Source organism: Mus musculus, chromosome 14 (genome assembly GCF_000001635.26).
Source record: "Mus musculus strain C57BL/6J chromosome 14, GRCm38.p6 C57BL/6J".
In the NCBI taxonomy this organism is placed as follows: Eukaryota; Metazoa; Chordata; class Mammalia; order Rodentia; family Muridae; genus Mus; species Mus musculus.
This window is the reverse complement of record NC_000080.6, coordinates 41763163-41780865: the sequence shown is the minus strand read 5'-3', so window position 1 is coordinate 41780865 and position 17703 is coordinate 41763163. Positions and strand designations below refer to the sequence as shown.

The following is a 17703-nucleotide window of genomic DNA, read 5'->3' as shown; positions in this document are numbered from 1 at the left end:
GAATTCTTTTTATAGTGAGGAATTGTTCTGTAATCTTATGAGTCCCATTACCTTTTACAGAGAAGAAAGGGGACAGAAGTAATTGAAGCTCATGGGTATTTAAAATCTATACTCAATTAGGTTAGGGAGGGGAGCTGGGAAACTGATGAGATAACAATCAATAAAGCTAGGGTCAGGAGGCCATTCAGGTGTGAATTTATATTTCTGAGTGACTTTTCTACTCTTTTTTTATAATTTATTTTTATTCATTTTCTAATCAGAAATACAAATAGGGAGAAAACCAACAAAGAATGTTTCATGACACATGAAGCAAAAATAAAAGCAACTATATGAAACACCAGGAAAAATACATATACCTCCTATCAAAGACAAAAACACTGATCCCTTTAAGATAGAAGGAACACAGAAGTCAAGGAAATTCTGGCATCCCAGTGCAAAATCAAGGTTGAGAAGGAGGGGATGACCCAAATCTGCTGAAAGAGAAGTATGCCTCTTAGACACACTGTCACACTCCTGAGAAAGAAATGCATATGGTCAAATTCTCTTAGCTACCAGAATGACAGGAATCTTCGTCTCCACCAGACATATTTCAGTGGGCCTGTGGTTATTCCACATTACTGAGTCAAGCATACACACACCACAGGATTGCTAAGTAGTGCCACTTATGAAAAACATCCATAATTGTTTAAATAACATAATCATCTATTCTCTACCCATGAGCTGAGTTTCCTAATAATATTTTCACCACTAATCTTCAGCTAAATCAACTAGGGAATGTCCCCATGATAAAACACACTTGACTTCTGTCTCTACTGCCAAGCTGTATTAAATGCAAACGACATAGGCATAATGTAAGTATTTATGCTGCTCTGTATCTGAATTTAAAAAAAAAAATGAGAAGAGCTCTCGAAGTAAAGAAGAGTAAAAATGTTCACCTGAAGACATTGTGCAAGCCAAGATTTACTGGGAGAGGCAAAATCTCTCATCATGTACCTCCTTACATAATCATAATAACATTGAAATTATATAAATATATATCAATAAGACTTTTCTACTCTTAACAGAATACTGGCTGACACTTGCCTAAATATTTCCACCAACTGACATTCCTCAACCACAGGGCATTTAAGTTGATTTCTCTGCAGAGTTGGATTTGAATTGGAGAGCATGCACCTATGTACCTGCTGCCCCTGGCAGCCATGGTTCTAATAATGTGAGTGGGAGGTCACTTCCCTAGCCTGACAGCAAAATGAAGATCTTTGAGCTCCGGAGATATAAAAACGTATGGACCTTTAAATGACCTGAAAGAGCAGAATGGTAGCAATTGTAATCTAGGATGGTGTTTGCAGAGGAGCCTGTTATGATGGTAAGCTTTCCATCTAGCTATTTACTGATAAATGGGCTTTAACATATCTTAAATGTGAAGATTTTTAGACAGGGTAAGGCAATATTTTTTACATGAAGCACCCGTTGAGATGTTAAATGTCATGTAATTCATTTTGGAAGATTTAACAAGTAAGCTGTGTTTATTGTAGTCAGCACAGTAATCAGTAGTAAATTAAGTGTACTGGTTCATGTTTTTATAAATGATTTTAACAGTGTGAGGAGCCAAGCACATACATAGATATTTAACTGATAAATAGTAAGTGGTTGCTTCTGTTTCTTCATTCATACACTGTAATACATAAACACAGAGTTATTTTGACAACAAGCCCCCCCCAAACATAAAACATTCTACCTGCACATCTTCAGCAACTGTCTAAACAGCAAAACTAAACAGAAATATGACAGCAGGTCCCTACTCTTAGATCAACCTGCTGCCAAGGCTTCGAAGGAGATTCAGCATGAGCCTAGTGAATCACAGTTGGTGCATCTTAAGGAAGTCATTTTAAAAGATCTCAAAGTAAAAGTGAAGTGCTTAAAACATGGAAATATTGTTTCCCCAAGGAAGAAAACCTACCTCATTTCTCTAAGGAAAAAACAAGATTAAAGGTGATTCTAATTTTAATAACAGTATATGTCATTTGAGTGCAAAGATGCATGTGTGAGCCCACATCTGCAGTGCTTAGGAATGTCTAGACAACAGGATCTCAGCTCTGTGCATGTCCTGCATCTTCTTCACACCTTCAGTTCCTTCTATAGCCTTCTCATTGATCATTAAAGCTCTAAGGTATATAAATTAGACTGTGAATAAAATAAACCAGAAATTAGCAAGCTGTTTACACAAATGACAATTCTTAAAGTAATAATAATAATAATATTAATAATAATAATGGGAATGATGTTAAAAGTCTTTTTTAAAACATACAGTGAAATGAAACAAACTAGTATCTTTAATATGCAAATTAGACATTTTAAACCGAAACTTAATTAACCAGAAAGGCTATATTACACGTGTACCTCAGTCTAATAAACTGGAAGAGCAATGGTTCCCATAATTCAAATAAGTAAATCATGTGATTATAAAACAGCATGTGGTTGTATTGAAAAGCCTTACATTAAGAGATAACTTGATCCACTGACTCTTCTTCTGCCTCTGGTGTTGTCAATGAAATATTTCAGATTCTGTGTAGGATTACATTTTAAAGTGTTCTTTGTAAATATTCACTTTCTTGAATCCATATACTTTTTCCAATTAGTCAACCTCAACCTATTCTGTTAAGTTAGTTGTTTCTTCTGATATTATCTGGAGCCTCACATTCCACATGACAAGCTGAAGACAATTCCCTGATACTTGTCTGGCTACTATTCTATTCTGTCAGCTGCTGTTTGTATCATAGTTAATATCAGATGATAAACTGTATAGAAATACTGATGGGTGGTTGCATGCCAACATTTACTCTTCATAGCCCAGTCATTAAACTCTGTGTTTGTGCCCTGTCTCTATTGATAAGGAGAACATATTTATTTATTTATTTATTTATTTATTTATTTATTAAATATTTTTATTATTATGTATTTTCCTCAGTTAGATTTAGAATGCTATCCCAAAAGTCCCCCATACCCTCCCCCCTACTTCCCTACCCACCCATTCCCATTTTTTCGCCCTGGCATTACCCTGTACTGGGGCATAAAAAGTTGGCATGTCCAATGGGCTTCTCTTCCCAGTGATGGCCAACTAGGCCATCTTTTGATACATATGCAGCTAGAGTCAAGAGCTCCTGGGTACTGGTTAGTTCATAATGTTGTTGCACCTATAAAATTGCAGATCTCTTTAGCTCCTTGGATATGTTCTTTAGCTCCTCCATTGGGGGCCCTGTGCTCCATCCAATAGCTGACTGTGAGCATCCACTTATGTGTTTGCTAGGCCCAGGCCTAGTCTCACAAGAGACAGCTATATCAGGGTCCTTTCAACCAATGCTTGCTAGTGTATGCAATGGTGTCATCGTTTGGAGGCTAATTATGGGATGTATCCCTGGATATGGCAGTCTCAAGATGGTCCATCGTTTTGTCTCAGCTCCAAACTTTGTCTCTGTAACTCTTTCCATGGGTGATTGTTTCCAATTCTAAGAAGGGGCAAAGTGCCTACACTTTGGTCTTCGTTCTTCTTCATTTTAATGTGTTTTGCAAATTGTATCTTATATCTCGGGTATACTTAGGTTCTGGGCTAATTTATTTATTTTACTGTTTGAAAATATTACACACACATATATATTGATCAGATTTACACTTTACTACCCTCACAATCATCCATATCTGCCCACACCACTCTTTCTGACCAAATTCATGTGCTGTGTATATATATATTCACAAATTCACGTGTGTGTATATATATTTATAAAATTTTAAATATAACTTATACATTATATTATAAATATATTTTAAGTATATAATTTATATTATGTTACATAAATATTTATTTCATTATATGATAATTATAAATATATAAAAATTTATGTTTAATACATATAAATATACATAAATATGTTACCATTTACATACACCTGAGTGTGAAGCCATCTATTATAGTATGGCTTATTTGAAGTACAGGTACATAATATAATCTGAGGGTTCACAGGCTTCTTGGTTAGGTAAGACTGTTGATCACTTTTTCACAGCAGATTTCATAGTATGTAGTCTGTAGGGTTTTGATATTTCACTAACATGAATATTATTTAAAAAAAGAAAGCTAAGTAAAAGATACCAGACTCGAAAGATTACATAGAGCATGACATTCAGTAGGGCATGTACACAGTTATGTTAAAATATTTATGTAAAAACCCTCTCCAATCTCTGACAAAATTAGATATGATACACTAAATCAGTGTAGTATGAGAACTCCCAGATCTTGGCTACTTCAGGCATCTCTAGAAAATGCCTCAAAACAGATGCCTTATTTTCATCTCTCCAATTCTACACAATTCCCCCTTCATCTGCATTTTCTTTTCCATATTTAAAAAGCTAACACACTATTATATTTCACTGATGTATGCTTAGAGTATACTACTACTTCCCTTATAGCTATTGGTCATTGCTAATATGTATTAGTGTTGTTAAATTTTTTCTGTAGAATAAGATTCAGGACATGAACCAAATCCTTGCTCCAGTTTTTGTTTTCCTGCAATAACAAGCTGGGCTGCAATTCTCACATGAAATCTTCCAGAACACCTGGCCAACATAACCATAATTTGGTCATTAGTGGTGACATTTTCCATTCTGTCCAGGTCAGTCGTCACAGCATAGAAACTGGCTGGACGTGTATTAGCCTCTTCTGGATAGTTTCAGTACTGCAAGGGGATCTATCACACTTTATCTAGATGTGTTGTGTATTGCCTATTGTCTTATTCTGGAGTCTGGGTATTTCATGTGGATTTGCATGGGGATCCAAAGGATCTCTTCTGGATACGTTTGTCATTGGAAGGTGATTGATAGACACCTTTTAATATTTTGAGTAACAAAAGGCAATCTATCCTACTCTCTGGAAAAGGCACTTTGACTTCAGGTCAATTTGGGTGAGGTACTGTGCAGGAAGGTAAGAGCTGTCCTGTGAGACATCAGAAGTCCCTTCCCTAGATGTTGTGTTGTAACCTGGAGAGCCCTGGCATTTTCTGTGATGTTACTAATGTTATGGTGACTCCAACTGCTCTTGGAGCATTCATTAACTACCTTTATGGTTCCCCCTTAGTCATGCTGACAAAACTGAGCAGGCCTCTTGGAGGAGAGAACAATGAACATACCGAGACCAGAAAGAGGCAGCCACAGATGGCCTTTGGTCTTAGTGTTAAAGAGCAAGAATTAATGGTCCTGGGGAAGTCACTGTGAATCCTGGGCATGAAAGAGTGAGCTTCCTACAGAAGGTGGGCTTGAGCTTGGACTTCCAGTAATGGGAATCAGGAGCTTGGTGCTTCTGGGAAGCATTTGTGTGACAGAGAGCAGGACTTGGCAAGGTTGCAGCTGCTGTGCAAGAGTTCCTCAATTTCATTCTGACTGTCAGAAGAGGGCATCAGGATGCAGCCTCTTCCTCCTTGCTGCTAGGGCTACAACACAAGCTGACTTTGATCTTAAGATGCTCTCTGGATGACTTTGGTACTGGATGGCAATCTGTCTTATCCCATCTTCTGGATACTTTGGGTACTGAGGATCTAGCACCCTCTTCTGGATATATTTGATATTACATGGAGGACTTTCATCCTTTTCTGCCTGCTTTGAGTATAGGAAATAAATCTGACCCATTCTTCTAGTCACTGAAGCTACTCCATGACACAGGCCCCAAGGATTATGTGAATTCAGGTTATGTCCTGGACTACCCTCATGCAGTGGCTGCCACATTCTGCTTCCTATATACTGAGACCTTCTGGTGCTTATTAAACTAAGTATCCTGATGCCAGTACAACACAGGTTGGGGTTCCTTAATAAGGGATCAAGGGCTTCAAGACCTCCCTCATGGGCCTGGAAGGAAAGACTACCCTTCTAAAAAGTTCCCAGGAAGTCTGTGCCACAAGTCCTGGCCCACGTCAACCCTGTTACCACTTTTTTTTTTTAAAATATATCTTCAGAACACAGATTCTCAGTTGTAGGTTCTTATTGCTACACAGCTACCCAGAGCAAAAAAAAATCAGTATTTGCTGGGAGGAGACTCAATATCAGGATGGCTATATATAATCCTCACGGGATTTCAATGTGCCACCAAGGTGAACATATAGACAAAGAGCAGTGCTGACTAAGGTGGGGTTCCCTGTGCATGGAGACAGCATCACCTTGCAACAGGCCCCACTGTAGACTCCAGATTCCAAGGATGCATAGACCCATGGGCAACACAAGCACAGACACACACACACACAGACACACACACAGGCACACACACAGGCACACACACACATTTGGTCTTCTATGAGGAGTCCATGTCTGTAAGCTTTTGCTACACTGCATCCTTGATGTATTTCTTTAAGGTCCATGGATGTCTGATAGCAAAAATCAAGAAAAGAATATACCCCTGGACATATTTCAAGTTCTCAGACATTCACTGCTTTTGTCTTGGACACAGGCAATCACAGCTTGGTGGTGCTACTCACCAGGGAATCCAGGAACTCCATGCATCACATCAGATACTAGCTGACATTCCCCTCCAAGCACAGCATGGCTGGCTAACTTATGCCATATTGAGCCAGCAGGACTACAGTATGTGCTGAGGTACCTGACTAGCCACAGGGTTGGGAACGATATCCTATCTTGAGAACAGCTGCCCTGATTTTAGGCCAAGAAGTGGGAGGGAGTGGGTAGGGGAGCAGGGCGGGGGGAAGGTATAGGGAACTTTAGGGATAGCATTTTAAATGTAAATGAAGAAAATATCTAAAAAAAAATTAAAAAACAGAAGAGGAAACTTCTCAAAGAGTAGCTGAAAAGCTCTTCCAGATACTGGACCAACAGTTTTTCCAGTCGCTTTGAATTGTGGCAAACCATAGCAAGGAATTCAGAGACAAAACTTGTCAATAAACAGTGAATGATTTATGGATAAATGGGAAACTTCATGGTGCAGGCAGACTTAAGAGTTCTGGTCTCAGGAAGTAAAGAATTTTTCTTGAATGGAAACACTACAAAACTCTCAGTAGAGTTCAGGAAAAGGTGGATGGGCCTCATTCTTACTTTGGGCCTATTGTACCCAAATACAGGGAGGGATTCATGCCTATACTATTTGATTGGAATGCCTGCTGCATTGCTTTCCAGGCTCAGAGATAATTAGCCTCCCAAATTATAACTATTACTTTTTTCATTAACCATGTTCTACAGTTCTCCCTAAAGGCTATTCATCTGACTACCTGAGAGACAGAGTGTGCGTCTGACTACCCCACCATCCCCCCAGACACTTTGGAGCCTTGTCATAGTGATATTGCATAGCTCAAGATGGTAGACAAAGACAACACAATCAATTTAGAAAGGCTTTACATGATTTTTCCACAATTTTACTGGTGAGTTTAAGTATCATTTTAGCATGCACTCAGCACACCCAGGTCAATAAGGCAGAAGGAATAGATGTCAATGCCAAACAGATCCCCTCCTGAAATGGTGGATCCATTAAAATTGAGGTTTCACTGGGCCAGAGGCATTTCCATCCCCTATCCATCGCCTATCCATTATATTGAGTCTTAAGCATCTTATGAATACAGGATCATTATCCAATCCTGAACAGTCTCAGGCCTGGAACTGAGGACACAAAAAAGTAGGAACTGGAGAAGGGATAGGTAATGGGACTATAGAGCAGCCATTCAATATCCCTGTAGGCTTTTGTTCACAGATGCCTATTTTGTGTGGTTGTTTTAGAGACAGGAAGAATGTGGGATTTTAGCTTTTGAAGAATGGATGTAAAATTTACAAGTTGATGCTCTCCCTGTATCTGCCTTGCTCTATTGCCAAGTACAAGGGAGTTTTCTTTGCAAAGAAATGGGGTTGTAAAACAGAGATTTAATGAAAACACATGGCTCAATATAGTGAAACAATGTGTGCTTCCAAGGTATGTGCTCACTAAAAAATATAATCCAATTTGCATAAAAATAAAGGTGCAGGAGGATGTTTTTGGCCTCTGGGAAACAGGGCCTCCTGGGGAATAGGATTGTCTGTTACATGAATACACCCCAGAACTAGATTTATATTGAAGAAGAATCTCCCTCATCCAAAGATGCTAGAGCTTTAGATCCTATCAAAGATGAGCCAACCATACCATGGCTCTAACAAAATCTCCCCATTCAAATCATTTGACTTGTAGTGAAGCAGAGAGAAATGTCTGGTTTTGGAAGGAAAAGTTGCCAAGAGTTAACCCCTGGGTCAAAAGAGAGACTCCAGGAAAGGGCACTTCAAAAACTGGTCAAGATGGGGCAAGCTGGCAAGCAGGTAAGCCATGGACATTCCCAGTGACATCATCAATAGTCATTTCCCTTGACAATCTCTTGTATCCAGGAGAACCTTAGAATGTTCAGTGATGTCACCAGTGTTGTGGTAACAAGAGTTGCCTGTGAGGGATTCCATCAGATCCTAATGGGTTCCCAAGCAGGTATGTTGTCCATGCTCCTCAGGGTATTTTGGAGGGAGAATATAATACAAACAGAGACCAGATCAAGGCAGAAGGACACTGTCCCTCTATCATGTTGAAAGTGGGCAAGAAAGAACTGGTCATGGAGAAGGCACAGTGAGACCTGGGCAAGGTTGGGGGAGCTACCTGGGGGATGTGGACTTGAGCTGGTCCTTGCAGGAATATGGCCTTTGATCTGGATCCTTCAGATTCCTCAATGGTTAAACCAGAGTCAGGAATATCTGATGATTAGTTTTACAGACAGTGTGGAATTGACAAGCCTGCAGTTGATTTGCTGAGAGATCTTTATTTTACTGGGAATGGAAAATTATTCAAGAAACAGCTCTGTGAGAATAACAAAGTGTTGCTCTCAGGAAAGTGTGTTGAAGCACTTCAACCTAATATAGTTTCCTCTAGGTTACATAAGGATGGGGTGCCAAGAACAGAGAGGTATATTCCCCTGCTCATGTATCAAGGTTTCAGAAATTTTGGTATTGAACACATATGATGTGGACTGATTCACAGTCTGTGGTCAGTGTAGTAGTGTATGACCTCTCATCACACACTATAAGAAGTCTAGAAAGGTGTTGGCTCATGGGATGTTAGGGGCTGGTGTTTATGGTCAGTTTGTTTTGTGCTACGAGGGATGGAATAAGTTGTAAGATATGAACTGAAAATGCCCTCCAATTCTTCTTTCTGGAGCAGTTTATTATGCATTTCAGTCCTTGGAGAATGCAATAGGTTGTCAGGCATATGTTTAGTGATGGTGGATGGGAACAGGGACCTAGCTGAGGAGACCAGCTTGAAGATAGCTTTCCTGCTCTTTCAGGGATTCACAGTGTCTCTAGATTTTCTTCTTCCTCAGGCTTCTGTGTGTGACAATGCATGGTTTCTGCTTTCCCTGCTTTATTTTCTCTACAAGTTTAAGTGTTTATCTACCTACAGGGTCATTTAGGAAGGCATCACCCCAAACTCCCAACATCGATGAGAATGAGAAAAGAATCAAGAGGTTGGAGAAGCTCAAAAGAGATCTCCAGAACATTAAAAATGAGAGAGACATTCTCCAGGGAATCCTGGCCAAGTACAAGGATTTGAATGACAGGTAGTCATTGTGCCTACTTCTTTACTATCTTGGGTCCTTCCTGTTAAGCCCTGATTCCCTCATACAACAAGACGCTACAACTCCAGGCTGTCCACATATCCAAACTCTTCTGCCTGATTGGAGTTTCAACAGAGAACTTGAAGTTCAGATAGGAGTGAGATGGGGGTCACAAGAATTTTGATGCCTCCAAAAGTTAATCAGAGCCTTTAGCATGAATCACAGTGTGGGGATGAAGTTAGTAATATGTGAGCTCTCATCCTGCCTTTAAAGAAGCTTGCACAGGTGGGGGAGTTGCTAGGTATTGTGTGTTTATGGCCTATCCTTTTAAAATTGATCTGGAGGTAATTTGGGTGCAATTGACCCTGTCAACAGCTGGAGTTGCCTGGTCCCACATATTACCTCTCAGTATGACTGGATTGGCTCCAGTTAATCACTACTTTTCTCAAATTTTATTCATTATACTCTCAGATAATGCCACATCATTATATTTATTTGCCATTCTGATTGAGTGTAAGTGTGTGTGTGTGTGTGTGTGTGTATGTGTGTGTGTGTGTTTGCTTATCATCTGAAGAATCTATGTAATGTGACAGGTCATTATGTTTTGCCTGACACAGTTTCTAGGAAATAACAGTGAGGAAGCAAGGAAGGATCATTTTGAGCAGCACAGGACTTGACTTCTGTGCTTACATTCGAATCACCTGGTAAATGTTATGAAGGCTTTTCCCTGTAGATATGATTATGTCCTTTGGAAATTTTTGTAAAAATAGAACCAAGGATTGGCAAATCCTTGTCTAAAAACAGGAGGGGAGTCATATAGATTTAACATGGTCCCAAGCCTGTTACCCAGGTTCCAGGAAAGTTCTTTGAGAGCTAATCTATTATTTCAAGCCCCTTCAGTGAACTGAAGCAGGTGAGTTTCCTGTCATTACTTCTCTGTCTCTACTGGCCCCAGGCCAAGGGTAATAAATTTAATAAGCACAAAGTGGAACCAGTAATAAGGAGCTAGGTCGTGGCATACATTGGTTGGGGGAGTGCATGATTCAGCTTGAATTGAAATGATCCTTGTATCCTTAGTTCACGGGATTATTTATTCCTTGGGCCATGTCCTCCCACAGGACCAACTTTGAGACATTCATGCTTGAGATGCAAAATAACCAGATGATGACTGACCTGAAGAGAATGTCCCAGGACATCAGTGAGGCCTTGTACAAGTGCCAGCATTTGACTGAAGAAAATCAATTATACTGGTGAGTGTCTAACATGGTCATGACTCAAGAACTAGACAGAGGATATGTCTGCCCATCCATGTCTTTGAACCAAAGTGAGGGCTCAGGTTCTATACTGTTTTCTCTAGCAGGAAGCCTACCTCCTTTAAAGCAAGACTCTAATATTTTAACATCTTGTACTCATTTTGGGAAAGTGTGTAGAGTCTGTGAGCCACTCAAGTCATTATCCTTTACAACTAAGTATCCTTGAGATAGAAAAGGTTTACACCATGATGGAAATATTAATCAACCTTGAGCCTCTTGGGCTCTGAAATTAGATTCATAGATGAGGTTTCCATGAGGAACATAGAAAGACTGTGTGCTGCTTGGGTCTCTTCTCTCCTAGAGAAGTTTTGCCATATACCTACAGGTGGTTTTTTAATACTGTAGACATATAAGCACACATGGACCCCATGTTCTCTTCTGAGAGATACATGAGTCCCTGTTGGTGTCAGTGGTTTCAGAAGTACTTTGGGTTTTCTGGAAAGTGGCTGTCCTCTGGATTTGACCTCCCTCTATGTGATGCTCCATGGCCAATCTGGATACTTGTCTGGGGCTGTCTGGGGATCAAGGCCCATGATGGGTGGGAGTGGGAGGAAGATGGATGCTGCCTGGAGTCACCATATTTTGTTTGTGGGTCAGCTGCAGGAACTGCCACCTCCTGATTGAATCTAACCTCATCCAGCACAAAGTCAGGATGTTGTGGAAGGAGAACAGACAGCTGCTAAGGAAGCAGATTGCATTGGAAGAATGCAACATAAAAACAAAAATACTATGTAAAGAAGGCAGCCAGAAGATCAAAGACGAATATAGCAGGCAAGCAGCAGGTAGGCTCAATGAAGCATCAGGGGCAGGCTGCCCTAATGTCTAAGCATAAACACAGTCAAGCCTATGTAACATCCTGAAACTTATGCAGGCTCTCTTCTATGTCCCATCTTGTTGTACAATTCTGTGATCATTACCAAGACTTTCTCTGGAGTTGACATTTTTTCAAGAAATTTAATTACTGCCATGCCCTCTCCTCCTCCTCCTCCTCTTCCTCTTCCCAGTTGGACACCTCTAGTTGGCCACTATAAGGCAGAGGAGATCCTGGACCCCTTATAGCATCTCGTTCTTGCTCTATGGTATGGAGAGTGCCTCAGGATGCCACTTCCTGAATTATCTAGGAACCAGGTCCTCTGTTCTGATTCATGGCAACTCACTCAGAGGGGCTTGTGTCCAGTCCCCTCCTAGGACAGTAGGGCAGCCTCCAATTTTAATGTTTTATAATTAAAGTCTTTAGTAAAAAAGAGTAAGTTCCACAATATACATATTTTAAAAATAAAAATAAGACTTCTTTTACTTTCTTGCACTAAATTAACCACCTAGAAATTCAAGGTATGTCTGATTGGCTTCACCAAGAGGATTTATAGAATCCTACTCTGCATCCCTCTCTTGATGTAGCTTTCCTTAGTATATCATGGCCCTGGCTTTCCTTCAGTACAGATTCCCCCTCAGAGTTTTTCAGAGTGCTGCATTTCAGAACAATCATTGCATATCAATTCACTAGCCTCTTTTGGACTGACATTGGAGATGATTTTTATGTCACATGAACTGCAACATGTTGAAATGTTCCTGTATAATAACCGTTGTTAACTGTTTTTATTGCTGCTACCAGGGTCTTCTGAGACATAGCCAAGGTAGGTTTAGGGAGCAGAATATATTTCAAATTTGAGCTGGCTGGAAGATGTTCTTTGAACCCTATTTCTTAGGACCTTGAATCTTGTGTGCCAGCTTGTCTGTGCAGAGCTTATACCATACTTGTAGAATCAGCAAGTACTTGCATGGAAAATGTTCCTGACAAGGAAATCAGTACAGGCCAGGGCAGCAGAAACTGGGTTAGTCTAAGAGACTTGTACACATCTTAGGTCACATTAATTCCTGAAGTGACAGTAAACGTTCTGAAACATAGCAGTATTTTCATAGAGGAGTTTGTGTTTCTATGTGTGTGTGTGTGTGTGTGTGTGTGTGTGTGTGTCTGTGTGTGTGTGTGTGTATGTACTTTTGTGTGTGTGTGTGTCCTTTTGTCCAATGGTGTTAACATGTGTGTTTTGTATTTCAGTAATGGTAGGTTCTTGTTGTAGTTGCTTCATTATACAAGTGTGTACTCATGTACTCTTTTTGTATGTGTGTGTGCATGTGTCTTTGAAGGGATGCAATTGTGTGTCTCTGTACATATATGTATGTAATGGTGTCTATAAATATTCATACATTTGCTTGGTCATTAAACATCTTAAATGGTAATAGAGGAAATCTTTAATGAGAATAGTACTCTGTCTGTTCATATTGCATTGGAAAAACCTCAAACATAGTAGCCCATCATCATGCCTATCCACCTAGGTCACTAGAACTAAAGACGACAAAAAATGGTGTAAAGTCTGATATTCCAAAATTTGTAGACTGAAAAATACTTATTTGTTTTGATTCTATTTGTAGGAAAACAAATAATTGTGGTACCTGGAAGTAAAGAGGAGGCTGTTATGTCAAATCCATGTGCCTGAGAATCAAAAACGCTGGCTAAGGCTTTGTGTTCCTTCTCTGCACTTGGTGAATAGTGATTGCCCACTGGAAGAGCAACAACAGGACCAAAAACAACAACTTAAATAATGGACTTTATGTGAATCTAAGGGGAATGTCTCTCTTAAAAAGAAAAAAAAATGTCTTCTTCTAATGGAACTGAATATGTTTGTTATGTATTAGTCAGTTTGTTTCACTAGCATTAGAAAGGTATGAGGAAGAATTTATTAACATCTCATCATCAATAAAAATTAAGGTTTTAAAATTATTATCAATGTTAAATAACTATTTATATCCAGATCTCAGCTTCACACTCCTCACTTCACAATCCCTCTTTCCAGTGGCTCCCTGCTATCCACCTGTCTTAGTCAGGGTTTTTATTCCTGCACAAACATCATGACCAAGAAGCAAGTTGGGGAGGAAAGGCTTTATTCGGCTTACACTTCCATACTGCTGTTCATCACCAAGGAAGTCAGGACTGGAACTCATGCAGGTCAGGAAGCAGGAGCTGATGCAGAGGCCATGGAGGGATGTTCTTTACTGGCTTGCGTCACCTGGCTTGCTCAGCCTGCTTTCTTATAGAACCAAGACTACCAGCCCTGAGATGGTCCCACCCACAAGGGCCTTTCCCCCTTGATCACTAATTGAGAAAATGCCTTACAGTTGGATCTCATGGAGGCATTTCCTCAACTGAAGCTCCTTTCTCTGTGATAACTCCAGCTGTGTCAAGTTGACACAAAACTAGCCAGTACACCACCCTTCCTAATCTTCTCCTCAGAATTGAGGCAGCCTCCTATGAATAACAACCAGCCTTGCATTATCAAGTTGCAGTACACCTAGGTGCATCTTTGTCTTTTCAGGATAGATAAATCATGACAGTCAAGACAAGAGGATCCAAAGTTAGGCAATATTGTTGGAGACAGTCTCTTCTCTAGTTTTAGGATTCCCACAAGAAGACCAAGCTATGAAACTGTTACATATGTGGAGAGGGCCTAGGTCCATCCCTTACATATTCTCTGGTCCACAGTTCATTCTCTATGAGTTACTATGGGCTCAGATTAGTTGAATCTGTAGGTTATCATGTGGTGTCCTTGACCACTGTGGCTTCTTCAACCCTGCCTCTCCCTCTTCCACAAAATTCCCCAAGCCTCTGCCTCTGTTTCCAGAAGCTGCTGAGTGACGGCTCTCTCTCTAAAGATAGTAATGCTAGATCCATGGCTGCACATATAGAAGAATATCATTAACTATGTCGGGGGGTGTGTTTCCATTTCTTGGCATGGTTCTCAAGTTGGGCAAGCCATTATTTGGTCCTTTCATAAAATTAAACTTCATTTTTACCATGCACATCTTTTTTTTAATTAGGTATTTTCCACATTTACATTTTCAATACTATCCCAAAAGTCCCCCATACCCACCCCTCCACCCCTCTACCCACCCACTTCCACTTTTTGGCCCTGGCGTTCCTCTGTACTGGGGCATATAAAGTTTGCAAGTCCAATGGGCCTCTCTTTCCAGTGATGGCCGACTAAGCCATCTTTTAATTCATATGCAGCTAGAGTCAAGAGCTCCGGGGTCCTGGTTAGTTCATAATGCTGTTCCACCTATAGGGTTGCAGATCCCTTTAGCTCCTTGAGTATTTTCTTTAGCTCCTCCATTGGGGGCCCTGTGATCCATCCATTAACTGACTGTGAGCATCTACTTATTTATTTGCTAGGCCCCGGCGTAGTCTCACTAGAGACAGATATATCAGGGTCCTATCAGCACAATCTTGCTAGTGTATGCAATGGTTTCAGAGTTTGGAGGCTGATTATGGGATGCATCTCTGGATATGGCAGTCTCTAGATGGTCCATCCTTTCGTCTCAGCTCCAAACTTTGTCTCTGTAACTCCTTCCATGGGTGTTTTGTTCCCAATTCTAAGAAGGGGCAAAGTGTCCACACTTTGGTCTTCGTTCTTCTTGAGTTTCGTGTGTTTTGCAAATTGTAACTTATATCTTGGGTATTCTGGGTTTCTGGGCTAATATCCACTTATCAGTGAGTACATATCATTTGAGTTCTTTTGTGATTGGGTTACCTCACTCAGCATAATGCCCTCCACATCCAACCATTTGCCTAGGAAATTAATAAATTCATTCTTTTTAATAGCTAAGTAGTACTCCACTGTGTAAATGTACCACATTTTTTGTATCCATTCCTCTGTTGAGGGGCATCTGGATTTTTTCCAGCTTCTGGCTATTATAAATAAGGCTGCTATGAACATAGTGGAGCATGTTTCTTTCTTACTAGTTGGAACATCTTCTGGATATATGCCCAGGAGAGGTATTGCGGGTTCCTCCTATAGTACCATGTCCAATTTTCTGAGAAACCGCCAGACTGATTTCCAGAGTGGTTGTACAAGCTTGCAGTCCCACCAACAGTGGAGGAGTGTTCCTCTTTCTCCACATCCTCGCCGGCATCTGCTGTCACCTGAATTTTTGAATCTAGCCATTCTGACTGGTGTGAGATGGAATCTCAGGGTTGTTTTGATTTGCATTTCCCTGATGATTAAGGATGCTGAACATTTTTTCAGGTGTTTCTCAGCCATTCGGTATTCTTCAGGTTAGAATTCCTTGTTTAGCTCTGAGCCCCATTTTTTAATGGGGTTATTTGATTTTCTGGAGTCCACCTTCTTGAGTTCTTTATATATATTGGATATTAGTCCCCTATCTGATTTAGGGTAGGTAAAGATCCTTTCCCAATCTGTTGGTGGCCTTTCTGTCTTATTGACAGTGTTTTTGCCTTACAGAAACTTTGCAGTTTCATGAGGTCCCATTTGTCGATTCTCCATCTTACAGCACAAGCCATTGCTGTTCTATTCAGGAATTTTTCCCCTATGCCAATATCTTTGAGGCTTTTCCCCACTTTCTCCTCTATAAGTTTCAGTGTCTCTGGTTTTATGTGGAGTTGCTTTTGTCAAGATGGACCTTTTTTACAAAATTATTCCTGGTCATCATTGACCATGGGAGATCTTTCCATCTTCTATGGTCTTCTTTGATTTCTTTGTTCAGAGATTTTATGTTTTTGTTATTCAGTTCTTTCCCTTGTTTGTTTAGAGTCACAAGATATTTTATACGTTTGTGACTATTGTGAAGTGTGCAGTATTATTTTTTAATTTTTTCAACCCCAATAACTTTTGAATAGATGAAAGTTGCAGGATGGTTCAAGCTAATTTTATATCCATCTATTTTGCTGAAGTTGTTTATCAGCTTAGGAATTTTCTCCTGGATATTTTAGGGTCACATACATGTAGTATTGTATACTCCTCAAATAGCAGTCTCTTGAACTCCTCCTTTCCGATTTCTATGTCTTTGATCCTCATTTTTTTTCCCTGATTGCTCTGACTAGAAACTCAAGTACTATTTTGAATACATAGGGGGAGAGTGACTATCCTTGTCCTGTCTCCAATTTTAATGGGATTGCTTCAAATTTCTCTACATATGTTTTTATGTTGGCCACTGGATTGCTATATGTTGCTTTTATTATATTCAAATATGGACCGTGACTTTCTGACCCCTCCAGTACTTTTAACTTGAAGCTGTATTGTATTTTGTCAAAGGCTTTTTCAGCACCTGATGAGATGTTACAGTACATTTTTAAGTTATTTTATATAGTGGATTATGTTTATGATCTTCATATACTGAATCATTCCTGCATCCCTGGGATGATGCAGCATCTAATGAGATGATCAAGTGATAAATTCTTAAGTTTGATTACATAGTGCATTATCTTGATGAATGTCAACATATTGAATCATTCCTACATCCCCTGCATAATGCCTATTCATCATGGTGAATGATCATTTGCATGTATTAGATTCAGTTTCTGAGAATTTTTGAGTATTTTTGCATCAATATTTGTTATGGTTTGTATATACTCAACTCAGTGAGTGGCACTATAAGAATGTGTAACACTGTTGGAGTAGATGTGACATTGTGTGTGTTGTCAGACCCTCAACCTAGCTGTTTTGAAATTAGTGTTCTATTAGCAGCCTTCAGATGAAGATGTAGGACTCTCAGATTCTCCTGAACCATGCCTTTCTGGATGCTGCGATGTTGCCACCTTGTTGATACTGGACTGATGCTCTGAACATGTAAGGCATCCCAATTAAACTGTATGGTTGGACCTGGAGGTCATTATCCTGAGTGAGGTAACCCAATCACAAAAGAACTCAAATGATATGTACTCACTGATAAGTGGATATTAGCCCAGAAACCCAGAATACCCAAGATATAAATTACAA

The 17703-nt window shown here is 39.9% G+C and overlaps 1 protein-coding gene across 1 annotated transcript; it reads left to right on the top strand.

Annotated features, from left to right (window-relative positions):
• The first annotated feature begins 8418 nt into the window (after window positions 1-8418).
• Window positions 8419-13683, top strand: Gm47189 (predicted gene, 47189). Its single transcript, NM_001384240.1, has 5 exons — window positions 8419-8485; window positions 9449-9605; window positions 10721-10852; window positions 11513-11697; window positions 13346-13683. The coding sequence occupies exons 1-5, from the start codon at window positions 8470-8472 to the stop codon at window positions 13408-13410; spliced, it is 555 nt and encodes a 184-aa protein (NP_001371169.1). The 5' UTR covers window positions 8419-8469; the 3' UTR covers window positions 13411-13683.
• The last annotated feature ends 4020 nt before the right edge of the window (window positions 13684-17703 follow it).

Excerpts from the sequence above, each read along its gene's own strand:
- Gm47189 (NM_001384240.1), top strand. Across the intron at positions 9,606-10,720 it reads TACAAGGATTTGAATGACAG|GACCAACTTTGAGACATTCA; the intron begins GTAGTCATTGTG and ends GTCCTCCCACAG. Across the intron at positions 10,853-11,512 it reads GAAGAAAATCAATTATACTG|CTGCAGGAACTGCCACCTCC; the intron begins GTGAGTGTCTAA and ends TTTGTGGGTCAG.